Below are 24,461 nucleotides of genomic sequence, written 5' to 3'. Positions count from 1 at the left end.
TATAATAATGACTAAAATTTCTAAAAGTTAAATTTCTCCTGAAAAAAAATGAAATATTTTTGCAAAAAAGACATTTTTTAACATATTTATTGATAAATAAGCTAAAAAGTAGCAGGCGGACTGTCATCATTGCACTACTAAAATAAATAAGTCCAAAACTCCTGAATCCTGTGAAGCATGGTAATGTCCCACCATCACTCCTCACGTCATCAATTAAACTCAGTAACTGATCGTGATCCCAGTGAGGACTTTGACTCGGGCTTTAAATAACGACCTCCTTCAATAACACGAACACGCTCGCTGTCCTGATGGATCTCTGGTGCTGGTCCACCTGCATTGAACCGATAGTTGGCAAATAGATATTGACAATATCTGAACCCAGACGCGCTCATAATGAGCCTTCAGTGTGCTTCCAGTGGAAATGATGACGGATCACCGTGCGATACTTCATGCAGTGTTGATGTTATTAAAGCTGTGTGAGGCTGCAGTGGTCAGCCATCATGTTTCTATAAGGAGGAGAGCTGTGAGCCGGATTAAAGCGCTCTCCAGGAGGGTTTTATTTGCAGAAGATTCATAATAAGAATGTGTGTGTGTGTTTGTGTGCATATAGAGGATTTAAAGGTGTGTGTGTGTGTGTGCCTTCAAACTAGCGTGACAGATAAGAGGTAGCTAGCGCTGCGCTTCACTGAGGCTGAAAATGTGAAGAGGAAGTTGGTCTCTGAACCTGGTTGTGAGCGGATTGATCGTGTTTACACCTCGACTCTATGCCTCTTTCTGTCCCTTCCTCCTTCTACCTGGAGAGCTCATCTTTCTCTCCGGCTCTCTGTCACACTTCCTTTTTCCTTCTATCCCACACTGCTCTCTCTCTCTTTCCCTCTCCTGCCGCTCATCCGTGTTTTAAATGGTGTTGCGGCTGTCCTAGCATCTTTGGCAGATTAAAATAAAGAAGAAACATCTCCGAGTCGTGGATTCTTTTGCGAATAAGCTGTCGCCCCTTTTTAAAGATATTGTTTACCACTTCTCATGAACATTAGCATGGTGTAGCTAGCAGGACGGCCTCCGTGACAGCCTTTGCGTGTCCGTATTGACGAGCCGGCACGCGGCAGCAAGTTGCTTGTGGAGGCCGGGCTAATGAGCTAGCGCTAGCGCTGTCTCTCCACAGAGATGTCTGTTTATTGACTGTTTATTGTAGCTGCTAATCTCCACCAAAGCCCAACCCCCGGGGCCAAAAGCTGAATTTTCTCCATTTGATGTCCACAAAGCAGACATGCTAGCAGCAATTAGCCGCGAGCTGTCAGCGCTTAGCCCCTTGTTAGCAATTAGTCGTAGCGACTTGACTGCGCGGTAAGATACGCGTGCACGAGGCCAGAGTTAGATTCTGTGGATGAAAAAGGTGCCAGCTGCATGAACGTGCCATTAAGGCATAATTCATCCAGGCTCGAGCTTATGAGTGTAATTATGTGTCATGAATTATTAGAATGAGATTCTTATTATAGCTCTGGAGCAGTATTTCACAAGAATGAGGGTCTTAAATATTAGTTTATCCGTTTATAGACCTCCATATCTCTACTTTTCATGCGCACCCCTCCGTGTTTGTTCCTTCTTTGACAGCGTTCAGCACCAACTCCATGAATCATGTATGACTCTGCAGTGGAAATAGACTTCATCTGTTATGCACACAGCTATGGGGATGCGGGTTAATCAGTGTCTGTGCTTGTGTGTGCACATGTGCATCCTTCACCGTGCCTCAGGCTACGGATCCCAGGATAGCTATGCATGTGTGTGTGTGTGTGTGTGTGTGTGTGTGTGTGTGTGTGTGTGTGTGTGTGTGGGCTTTGCTATTTCAATACAGCTATACATGGAGACTGGTGGGGTTGCTAATCAATGGGGTGAACACAGGAGTGCTAATCCTCAGTTTAGCCTCGTGTTTGAGATACACAAGTGTTCGCCGCTGTGTCAAACTGACGTGCACTCGCTCACTCGTTGTAGGAAAAGACGAGGACAAGGGCAGAGACGAGAGCGCCGCGCCGTGAATGTCTATAAAGTAATAAGGGAGAGGAGCCTGAGCGCAGTACACAGTTTCAAGGGAGATGAATGGAGGAAGGTGAAAGGGAGAGTGAGGGGGGAGACGAGAGTGTGTGAGGGAGAAAATCAGCTCAAACGTCTCCCCCGAGGCCAACACACACTCTCCTCTGTTTCGTACAATATCACCACACTATCCAAAAGCAGATAACCGTCCACAGGATAGTCTGGATGTCCACCGGTGGATCATGTTTCCAGCTTTTCATACTTTATGCCTTTTGCACTGACTCGATAACGCCAGACTCTTGTATGTATCGGCTAACAGGAGGCTGTCAATAACCCGCTGTATGTCACACACATGACACACGATCGTGTAACAGCAGCTCCATGCTAAGCTTGTTGGGTATTGACTTTCCATATCTGCTCATAGGGGGGATGCTATGGTGTGTATACGGTTACTGCACATACCGACTGATCCAACAGGGAGAGAGAAAGCAGCGCATCAGGAGATATGAGGAAGAATGCAGCTTGTTTTTTTTTTGCAAGTAAGGACATGAAACCAGTCGGCCAAGACTTTTAGGAGTCAAACGTTTGGGGGAAGGCTGGAGCTGGATGCTCAAAGCTCTGCATTGTTTTGCTGTGTTGAAGGTTAATATGGAAAATATGCTCCGTCATTCACTTTCCCACTCTCACTTTTAAAGTTGGCTGCACGGCCAAGACATAATTCAACATTTTTGGAACCTGTGAAATCATAAAAAAGAGCCCTCGCCATGTTTCTGGTTGCCAAAGCGGCCCACATTACCAGTGACACATGGAGCGTCCTGCGGGCCGTATGGTGGCGCTGAGCTCCGGTCAGCAGGACCAACAACAACAACAAGCTGCCGTCTTCACGGGTTCCCCTCGGGGGTTGCGACCCGGCCCCGCCCCCTGCTGTGTGTGGGCCAATCAGAGGCTGAGCTGAAGGTGCGGAGGGCAGTCAGAAGCTTCACACACACACACACAGCGCTCACACACACGTGTTGAGCTCGCTGAGGCCGGCGGGTCACAGCTGGGGATGTCTGAAGGCCGGGGTTGAGAGGAGGCAGCTATTGCAGACGGTCTCACCTCTTTGTTCCTTTTATCGCTCTCTGTTCTGAGCTTTTTTTTGCCCATTTGCACTTCAGTGTCTCCGTTTCTCTCTTCCCTGCTCTCTTCATCCCTCCTTCTGCTTCCCCCTGGAGGGCAGCAGCGAGAGGACAGATAATATCAGCGCGGGCCGTACACCATTACCTTCTGTCTGATACACCGCCCGGCCACTCCATCACCCTCTTTCTCTCACTCTTTCTACCAGCGGGGGAAAAAGAGCAGCAGACACAGGGGCAGCAGCAGGAAATGTGGTTTGGGAGAGGATGTGTGTGTCTGTGTGTGTCTGTGTGTTATTCTTCCGTGTGCGCAGTGAGCAGCTGTTTGTTAAAGGAGAAAATGGGAAGTATCAGGGGTCCTGATGGCATCCAATTAAGGCAGATAAAATGATGATGAATTGCAGTCGGGCAGCAGACACGGACGCTCACGCACACACACACACACACACAGACACACAGAAGAAGGGGGGAGCAGCCATACAGAGTTGGAGATGGAAAGGAGAGAAAGAGAGTGAGGGAGGAAAAGTGAAATAAAGTTTGGAGGCAGAGACACCAGGATGAAACGAGGGAGCAACAAGAGGTGAGGATGAAGAGGAAAGAGGAAGAGTGATACCGTACAGAGAGAGAGAGAGAGAGAGAGAGAGAGAGAGAGAGAGAGAGAGAGAGAGAGAGAGAGAGAGAGAGAGAGAGAGAGAGAGAGAGAGAGAGAGAGAAATAATCTGCTCCCTTTCCAATGAGGAATGAGAGAATGATGACGGAGAGACAGAAGAATGAATAGATGCACAAATACGTTGATAGAACAAATGTAGAAGAGGCAAAACATGTGCAGGGGAGACCGATAACACCAAGCACACTGGTGTGTGTGTGTGTGTGTGTGTGTGTGTGTGCGTGTGTGTGTGTGTGACTGATTAAAACTTCTCTTCTGACTCTGTGAATGTTTTCTGGAGTTTATGTGATTTGTTCAAAGATACAACTGACCGTAAAAATTAAGTACTGTAAATGATATAGGAAGGAAATCCTGTCAATTTGAATATACACACACACACACACACACAAACACGCACAGCTCTAGCGGCGGCGTGGACGAGGCTAATGAGGGCGGCGGCGCTGGTCGGTGGAGGGAAGGCGCAGCGGAGCTCGGCCCGGTTTAATGAGATATAAACACTAGACCTGCCACTGCAGCCAGCCGCTGCTCTGACTCTGTTTTAATTGGCCTGCTGCGTGTGTGTGTGTGTGCGTGTGTGTGCGTGTGTGTGTGTGTGTGTGTGTGTGTGTGTGTGTGTGTGTGTGTTATATTTTTGGAGTGCTGCAGATAGAGAACCGTTCGTCGTTCCACTACTTCCCAGATTGTGCGACGCCTCCGACAGCAGTGAGCCCAGGTGGATTGTGGGGCAGTTTGTGTTTGTTTGTGCTGAAGGAGGTTGTGAGGATGTTGTGTGTGTTTGTTGGTGCTCGTGCACAGTGAACACAACCGTGTGCACGGCCCGCTCTCCTCTCCATCAGCCTATGTAGCAGAGGGACGTCGGGGACGAGAGAGAGAGAGAGTTTCCCGGTCTTCTTCCCTCTCATGCATTCCTTCGTTCTCCAACCAGCCTCCTCCCTTCGCTCAGTCATCTGACCCGTCTCCTCCTCCTCCTCCTCCTCCTCCTCCTCCTCCTCCTCCTCTCCAGCTTCCTCCTTCCTCTCCATCTCTGTCCCGTCATTGGCTCTCTGCCTCTCCTCCTCCTCTCTGACAGGTGAGGAGCAGAGCTCCCACGCTCCGGTCCTGGATAAATAAGAATTAATTGCCGCTCAGCTATCAGCATATGCCAGCTCCTCCACCCATCCTCCACCTCACATCCGTCATCCACTTCTCATCGCTGCCTCTCTCCTTGTATCTCTGCCATCTGTAACCTTTACTCTCTCCCTCTCTCTTACAGCAGCGCTCCTTCAGCGCGTTCAGCTGCGTGTGATGGATTGATTGGCGAGGGAAGCTGCAGAAGTGATAGTCATAGCGAGAGTCTGGTGCTATTAGCCAGACGAGAAGAGCGGAGGCGGTTAACCCGGAGGCCTCCGTGTGCACGCCTGATGCATTCAGGGCTATTTTAAATCCTGTACAGTCCAGCAGACTGTTGGCTGCTGTATATATATATATAAGTATATATAAGTATGGAACACATAACAGCCTTTACACTTGGTGTAGTGATTGAATTAATGAGCAACTTGTATAATAATGTGCATTGCCCCAAACAAATGGATGTGTGCATAAAGACACATTAACACGGCAAATGAAAGTTCACGAGCTCAAAGTAAAAGTGCAACGAGTCGGCGGGGATAGTGCATTTGGCTGCTGTGCACGTTTATTAAGTGAAACATGAAACAAGTGTGATTCCTCCTCTGGACGGTTCGCGGTCCTGCGGAGGCAGCGCTGCGTCTGAGGGGATGGATGCGGCCGGAGGGAGGAACAGTGGAGCGGTGGAGTTTTGCGAGAGGAGAGAGAACGGCCGCTGTGAGTTGAGAGGAGGGGAAAAAGAGGGAGAGTAATGGAAATGAGGACGTTTCTGCAAACGGCCAGAATCGAGGCTTTTGTCCAGGGAGAAGTCTCGTAAGCTCGCGCTTAATGCGCCGGCCAGGAAATAAGAAACAGCGGCTGTGGCAGCATTATTTTTCCCTCCAGCCAGCACTTTTCTCCCCCTCGCCCTCGCTCTTTATTTACATCAATGAAGAAAGTATGTGCGCCAACTGTGCAACAATGCACGCGTGTGTGTGTGTGTGTGTGCGTCCAAGAGATAAGCTGGGTAACTGGGTCCGGCCATGCCCTCCAATCCTGTTAGCATTAGCGATTAGCACAGGCTAACAGGTCCCTATTATGAGCAGAGGCTGATTCCTCGCCGCCTGACCCCACACACACACACACTAAGCTAAGCTAAACTAAGCTAAGCTATAGGAAGGATTACCACTTGATCCTTGATTAGGAAGCCATATCTGCCTGGAAGTTGTGTGTCTGTGTGTGTGTTGTGTCTATACATTGACTTCGAGGCAAAGCACAATTTACGCCGCACAATTTCAGTGTCCGTCCACTTCTTCTCTCCCAGTGTGACGCTTATTAAAACTGCTTCACAAAAGCTATTTTAAAACTGGGATTTATCTGGATTGATGTGTTGAGTCAGGTCTTAATATTTGATAACAGACGTCGTCCCCTCGGGAGGAAGAGGAAGAGGAAGTGTAACCTCGTCCGTCCCAGGTGTGGGCTTGCCCCGGGCTAGCTTGGTATTTTTAGCCGTCCATCTTGCACATGCGTCCACAATGACTAATTATCAGGCGGTGACCCTCACAGACTGCATACCTGCCTCCCTTCAGCCTCCCTCTCCTCCCATGCATCCTTTCCTCCCCTCCTTCAGTTTGCATTGACAGACTCAGCTCCTACTTTCATGCCTTAAGTCTTATTGTTTCACTTTTTCTTAGCTATATTAGCTCTCCCTCTGCTCATTCCTCTGTATCTTCTTGTGTGTTATCTGTGTATCATTCTCTGAAGTGTGTATTCTTTTGTCAGCTTTGTCTCTTCCTCTCACGCTTTCTTTAGTGTTTTCAATCTGTGTTTTGATCTGTTGACATTTTCATTGAATCCTAATTGAGTGAAAGCTCATCACTAACTACGGCAGACACACAAGGATCCTTACCTTTTGTTCTGTGCTGGTTCAAACATTATAATGATATCACTGGATATAGAACGCAGTGATTTTTATGGCCCTATTTCCTTTTCTCTCTCTCCACTTCACATATGCAAATCCTGACCTTTGGAGAGTAACTTGCTTAATGTTTGCGTTTCCATATCTGCTGTGCAGTGAATAAACCATGCACCGAGGCTCACGCGTGTATTCCCCGAGCTGTGTTTTGTGCAACACCGGTGGTTCAGTATGAAAGTTTAATAAGCTTCTGGTGCATGATGAGCGTTGGATCATAACCTAACCTTTCCTGTGCCTCCCCCACTCCGCTGCCCATTAAACACACAAACACGCACACGCACACCTCTCCCCACTAAATATGCATGTTGTTGTTGAGTGAAGGGACTCCAGCAGATCCCAGTTTCCCCTGTCAGCCTCCCCTCCCCCCTTTGAGCCACATACCTGCAACATAGACAATGGAAAGAGGGCTGGCAGTGTTGTTTTAGCACATCCACACCTCGTGTGTGTGTGAGGCGACTTGTCAGGGTGTAAAGCCGAGGTGAGGAGGTCCACACACATCTATTATCTGGCTCTCCATCAGCGGCGTTGGCCCCTCTCATGTGATTTAGCGGGGGGGGGGGGGGTCGGGCCGGCCTCCGATTGGCTGCTCATCACAGAAGTGTAGGGAAGAGCAAGCGAGCTTCACCGCTTCAGTCCAGAGCGAGTGCAGACAGCATGCATGTCGCAGTGACTTGCATGAAGAAGATCGTACCAACTCACGAGTGCAGGAGACACAACCCGCCCGTCGCGTAACGCCCAAGTCATATACTCCAGCGCCCCGCCCTGTGAGCCGCCGCCTGAGGACCTCACAGCGGCGTCGCTGTGTGAGGAACACTTCATCTGAGCTAAAACAATTAGCCGCCGCTTCTCTTAGCGAGCGATGACGTCATGTTTATATGAAACGTAGCTCGATGGAGCTGTGTTGGGCCAGCGTTGTTGTTGTGTGTGTGTGTGTGTGTGTGTGTGTGTGTCCACTGCAGTGTTTTACAGCGAGCTGGTTGTCAAGAGGTTTGCTCTGTTTAAAACACCAACAATGACCAAATATGAAGCTCCTCTAAGCTGGCATCACGCCCCTTCCCCCCTGCTCTCTCTTTTCACACTCCTCACCATCTTCATCTGGCCTTTCACCGTCTGTTTCATCTCATCCCTTTCTCTCCCCTCACGCTCTCTCTCTCTATCTCCTCCCCCCCCCGTTCACTCTCTACATCCTCGCGTCCCTTTCTTCTCTCTGACGGTGTTGCATGTGAACACTCTCAAACACACTCGCATGTTCTTTGCGTCTCCAGCCGGTGAGGAAGTGCTCTTGTTCCCAGGCAGACTGGGTGGTCTCCAGTCGGGGGAGAGAGGGAGGGAAGAGGGGGAGGGGAAGATTGAAGAAGTTCAGATGCTCGGACTTCAGTGGAGAGAAAGAATAGCTGACATCCAAAACATGTGTTGCTGTGCGAGTGTCTTATCTCCCGGTGCTTTTATTTATGGTGTAGTGTTTCCTGTATGGACTCTGTGATCTGTCTCTCGTGCGTTCGCTGGCGTCCGTCTCCTGCAAAGCGTTCTGCGTGCAGAATGCATATTTACAGCGCGGCGAGCACGCGTGTTCCTCTGGACACGTTTGGCGTACGCGATAAAGGAATCCGCTCCGTTTCTGCTTGTTTGACTGTGGGCGATCCGGGGGATTGAGGCAGGGGAGAGAAAGTCCGACTGAGATTGAATGGGCGAGGGGGAGGGAGGGAGCGGGGGAGGGAGGGAGAGGAATGTGTGAAAAGACCAAGGCAGACATGTCAGGGAACAAATTGAAAATGCCAATTTCACTTTAGCCGCCACCGGCTCAGCCGCTTCCAGGCCTCTTATTCCATGTGTAAATGAACGGTGTCCACAGAATAACACACAATCACGCCTCTCTCTCCAGCTCGCCCTCACTATTTCCCCCTCGCCCTCGCTGCTTTATCATCCTCTCTCCACCTTTTTCCCCCTCTATCCGCTTCCTTCATCTATTTTTCCACCATCTTTTATTTTTTGTTGCTCCGCCTCCGTCGTGCCGACCCAAACGTTCTCCAGACGTATGACCGTCACCTGGAGCGTCTCTCTGCTCGCTGTGCAGTGGTATTAGGGTTCAGATTGACCTTTTTTTGACCTTTATGTTCTCCCTCTAACTTTCTGAAGGTGGAGGTACTCGGGGGTGAAGGTTTCCTTCAATAGTTCATGGCTACTAAATGAAAAGGGCATCAAAATGTGCCTGAAAACCTTTTTTTTCTGTTTTTAAGAAATCAACTCAGAGAGTGAAGTAGTGGTTCTTGTGCGTGGAGACGTCTTCCTTCATTTGGATATCAGCATCTCCGCCTCCAGGCCCGCTGGATGTAAATCACCCGATCGCACAAAGTGAAGAATGAATTAATCAGCCATTCACACATTGTGACATTGCCGTGTCCTCTCATTTTCTTATCTTCTCCATGCACATTTTCTTGGTCCCTTTTTTCCCCCCTCAAATACATTCCAATTCACTGTTATTACAGATGTCAAGATAAGTCCCGGAGCGTCACGTTGGAGTGGTATCACACAGCGGAGAAGTTGTCGCTAGATTCAATCTGTGAGGGCCGCAGCCTCCGGCTCAGGGCGCTCGCATCGGATGTTATCACCACTCCACTGGAAGAGAATAGTGCTGCTATCTCTCAGCCTCGGGTCACTGAGGATGGCGAGCAGACCGGCGGTGGAGAGGCTGACGGGCGGGCATGAGGTCAACCAGCCGCTCGTGTTGAATCCAGGAGAGCTAATGAGTGGAGTAGCTTCTGATGCACGCTGTGTCTCCAGATGAGTGTGTGTGTGCACCTCGGATGCAACGTCTAAAGCTGCCTTTTATTTGCCGCCGATCATCGTGGTTGGTGGTTTATGTGTCGGCGTGTTGGGGAGCGTCTCTTCCTCCTTCATTCCTCCAGTTAGCGCGCCGCCATCGCGCCGCCGCCGCCGCTTCTCAAAGCCCCCGTTGTCTCATTCAAAGCGATTCCATAAAAACTGATTACGCCGCCGATGAGTCAATTACGTTTCAACTCTTATTAGTTCAGGATGCAAAAAAATGAAATTAGATGAGAATATTATTGTCGGCGGTGTATTAGGCTTTTCATTCATCACAGGAGCGGAGCGAGTCATCCGGTGACGGGGATCCAATCTCTTAATCAACGGCGCGCTCCGCCAGGCAGCGCCGGATGTGCCGCGCGTTAAAATCACAATGCGGCCCGTCTGCCATCGTTCATCTTCATGGCCGTGGCGCCGCGGGGGCGATGACATCACCAGCAGCCCCGAGCCCTACGCGGCGCGGCGCTCGCTCGCCAATTTCATGTTTTATTAAAAGACGGAACGTCTCGCGACGACGTTATCGCTGGAGGAAAGTGAGCGGAGGAGATTTTCCTGAATGCTATTTATATATTTATTTATATTTATGGATGTGTTTCAGTACGCCTACGAGGGCAACGACATCAGCGACCTGCCGGTGGACCTGTCTGTGGTCTGGAACGGGAACTTTGTCATCGACAACCCCTACAACATCAAAGGTGAGTTCATATATATTAAAATTATATATATATATTTATTTATTTATTTATATATATATATATATTTATATATATATATATATATATTTATATATATATATATATATATATAAATATATATATATATATATATATATATATATATATATATATATATATATTTATATATATATATATATATATATATACATAATCTTCAAACTAAAACATCATAGTTCATGATTTTCTGCCTCCGTGCTTCATATGATCACTGTGTGTTCACTGAGTTCATGATTAGAGACACACACATGCTCGCTGCAGCGCTGTGGGACACACAATGACATCATGTTGATATAATTACTATAAGGACCGTCTTCATGGTGTGTCTCCATAACGAGTGTGTCGCACAGCAGGGGGCCGTAACACAATGCTGCTGCTGCCAGTGATGAGCAGCAAACACACGCACGAGGAGTTGTGTAGGAGGGAGGGAGTTGTGTAGGAGGGAGGGAGTTGTGTAGGAGGGAGGGAGTTGTGTAGGTCAGAGGGAGTTGTGTAGGTCAGAGGGAGTTGTGTAGCAGGGAGGGAGTTGTGTAGGAGGAAGGGAGTTGTGTAGGACGGAGAGAGTTGTGTAGGACAAAGGGAGTTGTGTAGGACGGAGAGAGTTGTGTAGGAGGGAGGGAGTTGTGTAGGACAGAGGGAGTTGTGTAGGACAGAGGGAGTTGTGTAGGAGGGAGGGAGTTGTGTAGGAGGGAGGGAGTTGTGTAGGAGGGAGGGAGTTGTGTAGGAGGGAGGGAGTTGTGCAGGACGGAGGGAGTTGTGTAGGAGGGAGGGAGTTGTGTAGCAGGGAGGGAGTTGTGTAGGACGGAGGGCGTCGGTTGCTTTCTGATGGTTGAAGACTCAGGATGTCAGAACAGAAGATGTTGCATCATCAGCAGAGATCTCTGGCGTTGTGTAAGGGAACACCACAGAGTCACTTTGTGTATTGATTTCCATCATCCCTTGTCGTCCAAATGGACCAAACAAGATATTGAAGTCTCAAATTTCACACATTACTCATGCCGCTGGCTCTGACTGACGCGCTGGGCGCGCTCTAACCTTCACCAGACGGATACTGGTTTGATCAGAGCGACCTCGCTGGAGTCCAAAACAACGCTGATGTTCATAGAGCAAACACAGAAGTTCCTAATGAGCGTCTGTTGTGTGCATGGTGTGCATGGTGTGCATGGTGCGCATGGTGTGCATGGTGCGCATGGTGCGCATGGTGCGCATGGTGCGCATGGTGGAGGTGACCTCCAGCCACAGAGCTCTGCACGGCCGGCCTTCTCCCGTTTCACAATCTCCATCATCTGGAGTGTGAGCGCCGCTCGGCTGCCTTAACCACTGATATGTTAATGTAATTAGAGAGGAGACGTTTAGCAGCCAGTAATTGTTACGGGGTTGCTTTAAAGCTGCTCCGTGACCAATGGGATTTGGGGATGGGATAGCAGAGAGAGAGAGAGAGAGAGAGAGAGAGCGAGAGCGAGAGCGAGAGAGCGAGAGAGAGAGAGAGAGAGAGAGAGAGAGAGAGCGAGAGAGAGAGAGAGAGAGAGAGTCTCTGCACAATTCCCGAGGCCTTTGGGAAACAGTGCCTTCACTCAACTTCACTGACATTGAATAAGTTTTGGGAATTTTTGTGTGAGAGTTGATGAACTTGAAGTGGAGGGAATCCAAACTGCTCTCCCCCTCAGGTTGTGTGTTTACTGTGATATGCACTATATTCATGCTAAGCTAACTATATTGCTGTTAGAAAAATTCACTCGACGGCTCGGAGTAAAATCATTAAAACGGGAACGTTTATTCTTCCAAGAAGGAACAGAGTCAGAAGTACAATGTGACGAGCAGATTGCATCTCCCAAACTGTTCGCCGAGCCCGGCCCACACTGTCACCTTAAATACATATGTTTATCAATACACATGACGTCTTATGGTCTCTTCACCGTCCTCTGATAATCAGACTCGTCTCGGCCGAGACAGAAAGACAGGCGCCCATATGTTTGTACATACACAAGGATCAATGTTCTTAATCAGAGAGTAGATAAGCTTTTTTTTCTCCCAACAATTACTCCACCCGATAATAATTTTGTCTTAATTCCTCGTCCTCTTCTCCCCGGCAGCCCACCTGTATAAGTGCTACGCCCTGAGGGAGAGCTGTGGCATGTGTCTGAAGGCCAACCCGCGGTTCGAGTGCGGCTGGTGCGTCCAGGAGAAGAAGTGCTCCATGAGGCAGGAGTGCACTCCTCCAGAGAGCACCTGGATGCACGCCACCACGGGGAACAGCCGCTGCGCACACCCCAAGATCCTCAAGGTGAGGATCACACACACACACACACACACACACACACATGCTCGCCACATAACACCAGAGCGCTCCTGAAGCCCAGTGATGTCACACATTCCTGCACGTGCGGCCTCACACGCCCTCGTGCTGGCAGAGAAGCAACAACTTTCCAAAGCGGTTTTTATTCAGAGTTTCCCGAGACGGTTGAAGATGCAGCAGGAATGTGTTCATGTGCATCAGCTGATCCCGTTTGTTCTCAAAGATGTGAGCTACTTCGCAGCCGGCGGTCTGCAGGCCGGGGAGCAGCCCACTCTGAAATAAACATGGCATGGAGCTGCTGAATCTTCTCTCACCGCGGCTAAAGTTAAAGCTGCTGTTTGGCTGTGAGTTGCCCAGCAACTCCACCTCCGGACACAACAAACAAGGGTTCAAGAGGTCTGCTCAAGGGACAGGGCGCCGTTTGCAACGGGCCTGTGGTCATCTTGTGTTGAAGTGAAAGCTTCGCCACAGTGGGCTCATGAAGCCCCTCCCCTCCCTGTGCCGCGTCACTGTCCGGCCTCGGCGAGGGAAGGAGCCGACGAAGGAGCCGACGAAGGAGCCGGCGAAGGAGCCTTCACAGCGACCGCAACCACAACACAGATGGGCCGGCCGGGAGGAGGCGGCTCACACACACCAAGGCTGCACACACTGACGTGATTAGAGATGATGGCCCCACACACACACACACACACACACACACACACACACACACACACACACACACACACACACCTGAGGAGGGAGAGCGTGACAAGAAACAGAGACTGTGCAATTGTGCTAATTGTGTCCCACCATGGGTGCAGAGTGTGAGTGTGTGTGCGTGTGTGTGTGTGCGTGTGTGTGTGTGTGTGACAGGCTGGGTGAGCCAAGGCGTTCTGAGCGCCGCGGCGTTCCCATCTGCTGCCGCCGGGTCACCGTGGCGGTGGTCCTCGTCTCACTGTGACCCGGGTCACCGTCCCTCCGGCGACGGACACGCCCCCCCGTGCACGAGCTCACGGACCAGCACGCCGTCTGAGCGCCGCGCGCCGCGTGTCTTGGCGGCGCTCAACCCGTTTGCTCGCCCCTCCCCTCCCTTTAAATTTAATTTGATCTAAAAGAAGAAGAGTCATCCTCGCAGCCAAAGCGAGTGCCATTGCTCTCTATTTAAATAAGTGTGAAATATATGTATGGGTTATTAATGCTCGCCCATTCCGCCGCCGCAGACTCGTACGGCTGCAGCCTCGCTGCATTTCCTGTGTGACTCGGGTTCGTCTCTCTGAATGCGTAATGGAGATATTGGATAATTGGGGCACAGGCACAGAGATAAATCCATTCGCTAATACTCCCTCTCTCTCTCTTCTTGCTCGCCTCGGTTATCTCTTTGAAACAAGCGTACAGAGGCAACTGGGTTGTGTGTGTGTATCAGAGAGATGTGTGTGTGTGTGTGTGTGTGTGTGTGTGTGTGTGCATGCATGTGCTCCTGCATGTATAATATGGAGGGGTAAATCCTGGCCTCGGGGCGAGATGTTGGTGGCAGTCAAACAGAGCTTCAGAAGCAGCAGGAGGAGAAACGCACTGCTGGTTTCAGAACATGGAGACAAAGGAGGATCTCTCTCTCTCTCTCTCTCTCTCTCTCTCTCTCTCTCTCTCTCTCTCCACCTTTAACATCTACAGCGTGACTTTGGCGTCAACAGATCAAATCTCTCTTTTCGTCTGCTCCTGTAGTTTTCACAAAGAGCATCACGACAAGTTGAATATGACTTCTCGTCTTACCGTCAGTTCATTTCTCTCTCTCCCTGTTTAAAGTCTTTAAAAGACATAAAACAAAGTCGTCTTGTTGGTTTATTCCGGCTGCTTCGTTCACTTCTAGCTGTTGTGCAGCTATCAGCTAGCGGATTAGCTGCTAATTTCTTTCGGCCGCAGAGTGTGTGTGTGTTTGAATGCCACTGTGTGATCAACTGCACGACATGCAGACACACACACACGCACACACACACACGCACACACGTGTGTCCGGTTGGTGTCATTAGCGGTCGGTGTGCTGTTGCCCGTTCGGCGTTGTTCAGTCGTGTGCAGGCGGGTCGCGCTCCACTAATGACTCTGGCGCCTCAGCTCTGTTCTCCAAACACCACAATTGATGTTTTGGGCTCTAAATGATTGGTTTTAGACCAAGAATGTAGCTGTTGGGCCGTTGAAGTGCTATTTTTATTGTGCTGTATTTCCTCCCTCTCTCCGCTGACACTGTGCACGAAGATTAATTAGTTCTCCTTTCACTACGAGCACACACACGGTGTGTGAAAGCATGCACACACAAGCAAAAAAAATAACCTACTCCGGTTCCCACAGACACACACACACACACACACACACACACACGCACGTGGTCTGGAAGGCCTACATTCAAATATGATGTTTAAAATCAGAGATAAACATTAAGCTACAACTTACAATGTGGGGCTTGCATGGTATCGTCAAAATCACACACACAGAGAGACACACACACACAGACACACACACGGTGTCGTGCAGCAGTGTCCTAGTCGTGGCCTTGGATGCTGCCTGGCCCTCCATCATCCATCATCTCCTGCCTGCCTTCTCCTAGGGGACAGGAAGAGCATTACAACTAGCCCTCAGAAACCAATTAAAACAACACTGTGTGTGTCTGCGTGTGTGTGTCTGTGTGTGTGTGTGTGTGTGTGGCACTTTTCTTCGCTCCGTTTTTTTGCTTCTTTGTGATCTTTTGTATCTGAGAAAGTGTGTTTATTGCGTCTCTAAAGCTATCTGATGGAGCCGTGTCGGTGTGCGGGGCTTTGTCGTGTCTCACACTTGTGAAATGATTTCTCCTTCATATATTGTGAGGCTGTAATATTGGCCTTTGCCAGACTCCTGTATCTCTCTCTTCATCTGTATTGTCACTTTCTCTTCTTTTCTTCTTCGTAACCTCTGTCCCTCGTTCCCAAGTTCAACTTCTCCTTTGTCGCCCTCGACGCTCTCCTTCTTCCTCTTCTCATCACGCTCCATCTTTCTGGTCCTCTTATCGTCTTCCCCTCATTCCTCCTCCTGTCATACAGATGTGTTTCCAGGCAAGACGATACAGAAATAATGAAACAGCCAGAGCTGAGAAAACACTTGCACTTATTATTCATAAGGGTAATATTACATATCCGCTAATACGACGTCTAAATTTAGCTTTTTATCTAAACATGTCAGCTGCAGGACTATAATTGGCCCCAGTTTGTGTGGATGTACGTCTTCTACCGTATAGTTATTCTCTCATATCGGTGTGAGCATCGAGCGGCAGAGACCAGATATTCCACATCACCCCGTCATTACTCACTTCATTACCTCCATCGATTTGTTTGCGACTTTTTGTTTCTGTGAGTCTCTCACATCTCAGATAGACATCAGAAACCTGAGGCCATGTTCATTTCATCTCTCTGTGTCCCCTGCTCCCCCTTCCTCCTCCTCCTCCTCCTCTTCCTCTAACTAGCAGATGCTATCTGTGCGCCGCCGCCGCCGCTCAGCCGGCCACAATAGGCCTCACACAAAGCCTCCGACACGACGGGACGAGTCGGAGACGGAGAGGAAAAAGAGAATTTGAATGAGCGGAGAATGGAGCGAGTGTTCAGGCTGCCGTCTCTTATCAGAAAGGGCTTTTTGTTTGTGTCGGTTTGTTGGTGATGTAACAAGTTGTGTGTGTGTTTTGATAAGCCGGTGCTTATGGAGACAGAGGCGTGATTACCATATCTGAAGATGGTGACTGGTGCACAACTGCATGCCGCTCACTCTCTGGTCTGCAGCCGCAACACGAGCAGGCGGCCGCATCGTCAAAGAGACAGCGGGTGAATTAAGAAGACAGAAGTCCGGAGACAGAGAGAGCGAGAGAAAGGGAAAGGGCGAGGGAGGGAGGAGGGATGCTCATCAGAAGCCGAGCTGCTGGAAGACGGGAAACACTCCTTAATTGTATCACTGTGGCATTTCAGTTGTGGCCCGCGTGACACCGGGCTTTGTTCCCTTTGTGTGTTTCCTGTCCGTCGTCCTGAACACCTGTGGCTCTCACCAGCCGCCACCTTTCCTATAATGATGTGAGGCCGAGGATCGAGCTCACGCACCGGGCGGGGAGTGGAGGCGGCTCTGATTTATATGTCAAGCGGTAGATGCACCAGAAGAAATAGTTTGGAAAAGTCTCTTATTCTCTTTCGTGCAGGCAACAGATTGAAAGCTTATTATTTTACGTTTGCATTGTAAATATTTGCTCGCGGTGGCTTCATGTGGTATTCAACTTACTCATATTGGTTTTGGCACCAGTTCATCTCTTTTTTTCATGTTGACAACTATGTGACTCATAGAGCACAGTGGCAGCATTATTTATAACTGCAGAGTTGTTCTGCGGCGTCATCTCACTGGTCCTGATGCTGCAGAGGAGAAGTCTGTGTACCTGCTGCTCTGGAGTGAAGTGTGACACACGAACCGACGCCAAAAACTAATGAGCTTTTCCACGTTCTAGTGCAGATAATGATGCAATATGGACATATTTGTATTTTCTTCATAGGTAACTTACTCAGAGGTCATCAATTGTCTCTTTTCTTTTAAGACGAGTCGGGTTAAAGCTCACAACCCTCCCTCCTCGACCCACCCAGCTGCTGCGACACCTCCCCCCCCCTCCCTTTAGCAGGTCCTAATCCAATTAGCGTTAGCCCTAATTATGCTAATAATGACTGATTATCAAAGGGGCCATTGTCTGCTGGATGAATGGGCCGTGGTTAGCGACTGGGCTAGCCGCCGGGTAGCCATTAGCACCTCTGCACACCTTCTGCAGACCTCTGGGGGAAAGAAGGGAGCGGAGGTCGCCGTGTGCAGTAATTGTGTTCAGTGGATTAATCGTGTGGAGGTGAAGGGAGGCTCGTGGGGGTTAAGTGTGCGAGTTGGCGGCTTGTGAATGTTTGATAATGGATCCGAGGTCATTTTTTGTCGAACTTAATGAGGTAGCAACTTAAGTATTAGATTTATTGAAAGAACGGGAGGTGACCATGATGACTTAAGTGAACTGTCACTGACGCTCACATGCAATGTTTTACGATGCACTCAATCGCCATCCTCTCTCCTTTGTCCTCCCTGAACAGTTGTCTCCGGAGACGGGGCCCCGGCAGGGCGGCACCATGCTGACCATCACGGGGGAGAACCTGGGTCTGCAGTTCAAGGACATCCTGAGCGGCGTCCGCATCGGCAAGGTGGCCTGCAACCCTCAGGAGGACCAGTACATCAGCGCCGAGCAGTACGTGGTCTCCACTCCTCATTGTTTCTGAGGCTCTGTGACACTAAACACAACTCCACTGGCTCACATCCCTCTTTCCTCTTTAACCTGCAGCCTCTCCTATCACTAATAGCCTAGATTAAAAGCTCAATCAGGATTAAATTAGCTCATGCTACCAGCGATTCATTCATTGGTACGCGTCTCCTGAAAACTCCACGGACGAAACGCTCGCCTCGCTGATTAAATTATGTTTTCTGGGAAAATCTGGATCACGACGGGCGCCACGGATGAACCGGTTCATTCTGAGAAGAGCAGCAAACAACCTGAGCTCTGTGTTTAATCTGAGAGCAGGTCGCCTCGTTGCAGTAACGTTCAGTAATATTTTGGGAATCATACGTAGAATCTGAGCGCAGCGCCGGCGGTGTGACGCTTTCTCTGCTCTTTTATACCCAGAAAGCTCGGGTCCTTCTGTGAGTCACTCGCTCTAATTTATGTTAGCCGAAGCAGAGAGAAATTATTCAGGGCGAGGCGACGTCGGGGAAGCTCGTCCTCAATGTTCTCCATCGACGTCGCTGTCATTTGTACACAAGCGCTGCGTTTGCTGGAGTTCGGCAGCGCGGTCCCAGATGAGTCTCCTCACGTTGATGGTGTGACAGCCGGGACGATGGAGGGATGTGCAGCTCAGCGGCAGCTCAGAGCCACCGAGTTCAACGCTGAAGCATCGTGACGAGGAGGAGCAACACCAGATCATCAGCTGATCACTTCTCACATCCAAAAGCTGAAAGGCGTCGATGTTTAACCCCGATGACCTCACGGAGGAGCATCGACCTGTTGCTGTAGCACCCAGAGGGAGGGAGGGGGGAGTGAGGAGGAGGAGGAGGAGGAGGAGGAAGAGAGGGAGGGAGAGAGGGAGAGTAGTGGAGAGAGGGAGAGAGAAGAGGAGGGGGAGAGAGAGAGGAGGAGGAAGAGGAAGAGAGGGAGAGAGAGAGAGAGAGAGAGAGAGAGAGGGAGTGTAGTGGAGAGAGGGAGGGAGAGATTGGAGGAGGAAGGGAGGGAGAGAGAGAGAGAGAGAGAGAGAGAGAGAGAGGGGAAAAGAGAGAAGGAGGAAAAGGGAGTTAGAGGAGGGATGGAAAGAGAGAGGGAGAGAGAGAGACGGTTAGGGGGAGGAGGAGGGAGAGAGGAGGAAGAAGAAGAGGAGTAGGACGAAAGAGAGAGGGGAGAGGAGAAGGAGCGAGAAAGAGAGAGTAAGGAAGAGGAGGGGGAGAGATGAGGAGGAAGAAGATGATGAGGAGGAGGATGAGGAGGAGGGTGCAGCTGGCAGTGAGGGTGTCACTCTAATTAAACGATGTTAGCCGTTAGCGGCGCCGTTAGCGGCCCGGCGGCTCTTGTCATCCTCTGACCCGATCAGGATCTGCAGCGCAGGAAGTCGGGACAACGGCGCAGGTCAAAGGTCAGCCGGCAGAGAGGAAGGAGAGGAGGAAGAGGAGGAGCACTGTAGCAACACACGCTCTCCTTCTCTCAGCTCTTGTTCTTCATATTTTCACACGTTTCCTGTTTTCCTGGCTGCATGGAAACTGGATTGAAGAACAAGCTGCACTTCGGGTCCTTTCAGTATTTATTAGCGGGCGCGTCGTTCACCTCCGTCATTAAATATTCACGGCGTGCGTTTGACTCCACGTTCAGCAAAGTAAATGATATCCGGAGCAGCAGAACCCGCCGCAACCTTTTTTATTGCCTCGCCTAACAATTTGGCACATGTTTAATTTTGCACCATCACATTGCACCTCGGTTATTGGATGGAGGGAGGGATCATTTATGATGCTGTCAGCGCGCACGCCGCCGTCCTCCTCGCCGCCGCCGCCGCCGGCTCGATGCCGCCACCTGTCATCCGCGCAGTAATGAGGCGAGCGGAGTGTTTCTGACTGAGAGCTGTCCGGCATTTTAATGGCGGCCGCTGTCACGGTGGGAGACCTGGGAATGAATGAAGGGGGAATAAAAACAATGGAACACGGCGCCGGGATGGGGAGTCAGTGTCGCCGCAGTTGCCATGGTCACCTGCAGGGAGGATGGAAGCAGGAGAGTTAATAACTCATCGGAGGGAGAGAGGGAGAGATGGAAGGAGGGAGGGAGGGAGGAAGAGAGAGAGGGAGGAAGAGAAGGAGGGAGGGAGGGAGGGAAGGAAGGAGGGAGGAAGAGAGAGAGGGAGGGAGGGAGAGTAGGAGGGATGGTGGGAGGGAGGAGCGAGGGAAGGAAGGAAATAAGGAAGAGAGGGAGGGAGAGAAGGAAGGAGGGAGGAAGAGAGAGGGAGGGAGGGAGAGAAGGAGGGAGGGAGGAGCGAGGGAAGGAAGGAGGGAGGGAGGGAGGAAGCGAGGGAGGGGAGGGAGGGAGGGAAGGAAAGAAGGATGGAGGAAGAGAGAGAAGGAGGGAGAGAAGGAAGGAGGGAGGAAGAGAGAGAGGGATGGAGGGAGGGAGAGAGAGAAGGAGGGAGGGAGGAGCGAGGGAAGGAAGGAGTGAAGAGATGGAGAGAGGGAGAGAAGGAAGGAGGGAGAGAGAGAGAGAGGGGGGGGAAAGAGGAGATGTGGAAGATACAAGTTCAATTAATCAGCCTCTCCTACTTTAACCCTCTCTCTCTCCTCTCTCACTCGCTCTCTCTTTCGTCCTCTTTCTTTCTTTCTTGTCCTCTCCCTTTCTCTCTCTCTCTCTCTCTCTCTCTCTCTCTCTCTCTCTCTGTCTCTCTCTCTCTTTCTGCACTACTGCCCTTCCTCTCTGTCGCATCCGTTCTTTCTGGCTAATTAACAGTCAAGTGTGTCTCCAGTGGGTGAAACATGAAGCGTGTGTGTGTGAGTGTCCAGCGTGTGCTTCATGTGTCCAGCGTGTGCTTCATGTGTCCAGTGTGTGCTTCATGTGTCCAGCGTGTGCTTCATGTGTCCAGCGGGTGCTTCATGTGTCCAGTGTGTGCTTCATGCCTCCAGTGTGTGCTTCATGCCTCCAGCGGGTGCTTCATGCCTCCAGTGTGTGCATCATGTGTCCAGTGTGTGCTTCATGCCTCCAGCGGGTGCTTCATGCCTCCAGTGTGTGCATCATGTGTCCAGTGTGTCCATCATGTGTCCAGCGGGTGCTTCATGCCTCCAGTGTGTCCATCATGTGTCCAGTGTGTGCTTCGTGCCTCCAGCGGGTGCTTCATGTGTGCAGTGTGTGCTTCATGTGTCCAGCGGGTGCTTCATGCCTCCAGCGGGTGGCGTCTCCTCGTCCTGAAGCGTCTCCTCGTGGGTGCTTTTGTTTCTGCATGAAGTGGCTCTGACTCATGGCTCCGCCTCTGTCTCCCTCCGTCAGGATTGTGTGTCGACTGAACGACGCGACAGGCTACAGGGTGCAGGAGGCGCAGGTGGAGGTGTGTGTGAGGGACTGCATCAACCCCGACTACAAAGCCGTGTCCACCAAGGCCTTCTCCTTCGTGGTGAGTGTGTGTGTGTGTGTGTGTGTGTGTTGCTGCTAGCTTACAGCTGAGACAAATGCTTTCAGTGTTTGAGTTCTCCGTCCGTCGTTCACCCCCCTGCGCTCTGCCTGTGTCCCTCCACAGTCTCCGTACTTCACCCGCGTGGTTCCCTCCACCGGGCCGCTGTCCGGAGGAACCAGGATCACCATCGAGGGAAGCAACCTCAACGCCGGCAGCGCCGTGTTCGTGAAGATCGGACTCCACCCCTGTCGCTTTGAGAGGTGAGGATGACGATGAGCTGGATTTATTTCCTCCGCTCATATTTAAAGACAGAGTCTTGTGTTTGACATGAAATTGGAACTAATACATATTAAGAAGTATTGCCACATACAAGTATTTGTTCTATAGAGGTATTTGGGCATTAGGGTATCGTTTAAAATGTTAGAATAATTATTATAATAATAAACAATGCTAAAGTGCTACCAAATAGTACTTAATTTATAACACTTTTCATTCAATATCCATTCTGTGAATGTTCACCAGTTGCATGCAAGTTTCACTTCTTCTTAGTTCTGACTTGTTTTGCTCGACTGAGTACTGAAACCCGGCGGGTATTGATGGAAAATGCACGGTTTGAACTTCCATTGCACTTTTCTGAAGGCGAGGATTGTAAAAACGCTCCAAAAGATGTAGAACAGCGAGCATGCTGCTGTCACACGATGTCAGAAGTTTTCCTCTGGAGTAGTTTTTTTGTCCTCATTATGGTCACTTTTCATATTTTCCTGTTTCCTGCGTTTTGATAATTGTCGTAAATCCATGTTTTATAAATAAAATCACCTTTTTTTTTCGTCCTGGTTGCTGAAAAATGCAACTGCAGTAGATGAAGTGTTTGAGTGACAGGCAGGAGCTGATGTCATTGTCGTCTCTGAGAGATGAGAGATGACTGTAATTTGAAGGGAACGATACGGCGATGCATGTCATTAGAAACTCACATTGTTCCAGCTTGTGTTTGAAATGCTTTTCCTTTTTAAAATATTATTTCTGCCTCTGTTACATCTCACATTGTCACTCACGCTGCGAGCGATTGTGCCGAGATCTCAAGAAGAGGAGACAAAGATCCGGTTTGATATGACTCTAATTCCTCGAGCTGGAGGACTCCATTGTGTCTCTGAGTTGCTGGCGGAGCGACAGCCGAGCCGAGCTCTGGACCCGGTCCACTCGCGTGAGGAGTCTGGCAGGCGGCAGAGAAGAAGAAGCCCGACCTGAAAGGAGTGGCCGAACTAAACCGGCGTCTCTGAGCCGAGAGGCAGACGCTTCAGCGAGCGAGACGAACGCTGGCGACGGGGACGGCGTGTGCAGGCGCTCGTCCAGAGTCCCGCTTCCTGCTCCTCTGCACGCCGGTGTTTTCACGGTCGCGGTCGCCTCCTCTCGGGCAACAAGCGGCGGCTTAAACTAATGAGCTCGGACCTCTCCGGTTCTTTTTATATCTCGTATCAAAAGGGGAAAAAAAGTAAAGGCCAATTTGAAGCTCTGGAGCAGATCCAGAGAAAGGTGAACGTAATCGTCTCGGCCTTTCATCCTCTGAGCAGCAATAACCTTTATGGCCAAAGTAATGAACTGGTGCGGTCCATCTCTTTTAATGTGTCTTTGTCTTCAGCCGGGCCGCCGCTTCAATCACAACCTGTTTACCCCGAGCCGCTCGTCCTCTTATCTCCGTCCGCAACCCCCTTTCTTTCCTCCTCCTCTTCCTCTTCTTCCTCCCTGCACCCCCCTCTTGGCTTTTCTTTTGTGTGGCCGCAACCTTGTCAAAAAATGAAGCCCGTCCTCGCACCGCGGGCGTCCTCGTGCAGCGAGCGCCGGTGTTGTGAACAGGGTTTCCATGGGAACGCGGCACCAGTGGAATGTGTGTGTGTGTTTTTGTGTGTGTGTGTGTGTCGTATCTTTCTTCCTACTTCTATTTTCATCCCCTCTTCAGTCCCGTGTCGGTCTGTGGAAAGCTCCTCCTGGGAGACGCCCGCGCTTTGCTTTCTTTCGCCATTTTCTTTTTTTTTAAACTTCATATTTTATTTAATTATTTCTACAAAGGAAAAATACGTCACTCAAAAGGTACGAAAAAATACAAGAAGCAAACTGTGCGTCTGGCCAGAAGAGCCACGAGGAAAGAAAACACACAAAAGAACAGATGAGTCAAAAATAAAATAATAATAAAATCATTTTCGCCAACTTTTGCTATTTTCACTCGTTATCCAAACCTTCTTTCACCTCCTCCATCGTCTTCTGTCTGTCTGTGGATTTCACCTCCACAGCAGAGAAGCAGGGGATGCACCTACAGGATGCACCTACAGGATGCGCCTACAGGATGCGCCTACAGGATGCGCCTACAGGATGCGCCGACAGGATGCGCCGACAGGATGCACCTACAGGATGCACCTACAGGATGCACCGACACGATGCACCGACAGGATGCACCTGCACGATGCACCTACAGGATGCGCCTACAGGATGCACGAGCGCCTCCTGCTCTGCAGGACGTTAGCAGACGACACAATGTTCATCTTCTCCCTGTATTCATATACAAAAGCACACTTTCGAACAGTCAAAGCTCACCTGCTCAACGCAGGTAGCCGGCCTCCCTCCCTCTCTCCCCCCACACCCCTCCCTCCCCCTGAGGGGGGAGGGGCCTGGAGCGAGCCACTGGAGGGAGAGAGCGAGGTTTCTGGCAGCGGTGCAAAGTTTCCCAGCAGGTCGCAGCTGAGGGACAGAGTGACATCACACTGAGAGACGAGCGGCCTGATCTGCCGCTTCACATCTATCAACCAGAAGAAGGGGGGAGAGAGATGGAGGGAGGGAGAAAGAGAGAGAAAAAGAGAGAGAGAGAGAGAAAAAGAGAGAGAGAGAGAAAAAAAGAGAGAGAGAGAGGGCTTTGAAGCACAGCACTGTGATTTAGGCTGATGAAACCACGGTTGGACGGACTGAAAGATGTCGGCCTTGTGCACACACACACACACATACACACACACACACACACACACACACACACGGTGTCCCCACGATATGTGTGTGTGCGCTTT

General features: G+C 50.3%; 1 protein-coding gene across 2 annotated transcripts in view; it reads left to right on the top strand.

Moving 5' to 3' along the window:
• Positions 1-24,461, top strand: part of plxna1b (plexin A1b) — a 164,034-nt gene that overhangs the window by 113,331 nt on the left and 26,242 nt on the right. For both annotated transcript variants that reach the window (XM_068593452.1, XM_068593451.1), the window contains exons 11-15: positions 10,290-10,386; positions 12,519-12,709; positions 17,824-17,975; positions 21,288-21,411; positions 21,535-21,671. In XM_068593452.1, coding sequence (XP_068449553.1) covers positions 10,290-10,386; positions 12,519-12,709; positions 17,824-17,975; positions 21,288-21,411; positions 21,535-21,671 — 701 coding nt within the window. The remainder of the gene's footprint in view (positions 1-10,289; positions 10,387-12,518; positions 12,710-17,823; positions 17,976-21,287; positions 21,412-21,534; positions 21,672-24,461) is intronic.

The sequence above is a fragment of the Clinocottus analis genome, unplaced genomic scaffold (genome assembly GCF_023055335.1).
Source record: "Clinocottus analis isolate CAN_PGR_092001 unplaced genomic scaffold, fCliAna1.0.p SCAF_3, whole genome shotgun sequence".
Taxonomy (NCBI): domain Eukaryota; kingdom Metazoa; phylum Chordata; class Actinopteri; order Perciformes; family Cottidae; genus Clinocottus; species Clinocottus analis.
Note: the sequence above shows the minus strand (reverse complement) of the source record. Positions and strands in the feature narration are given on the sequence as shown.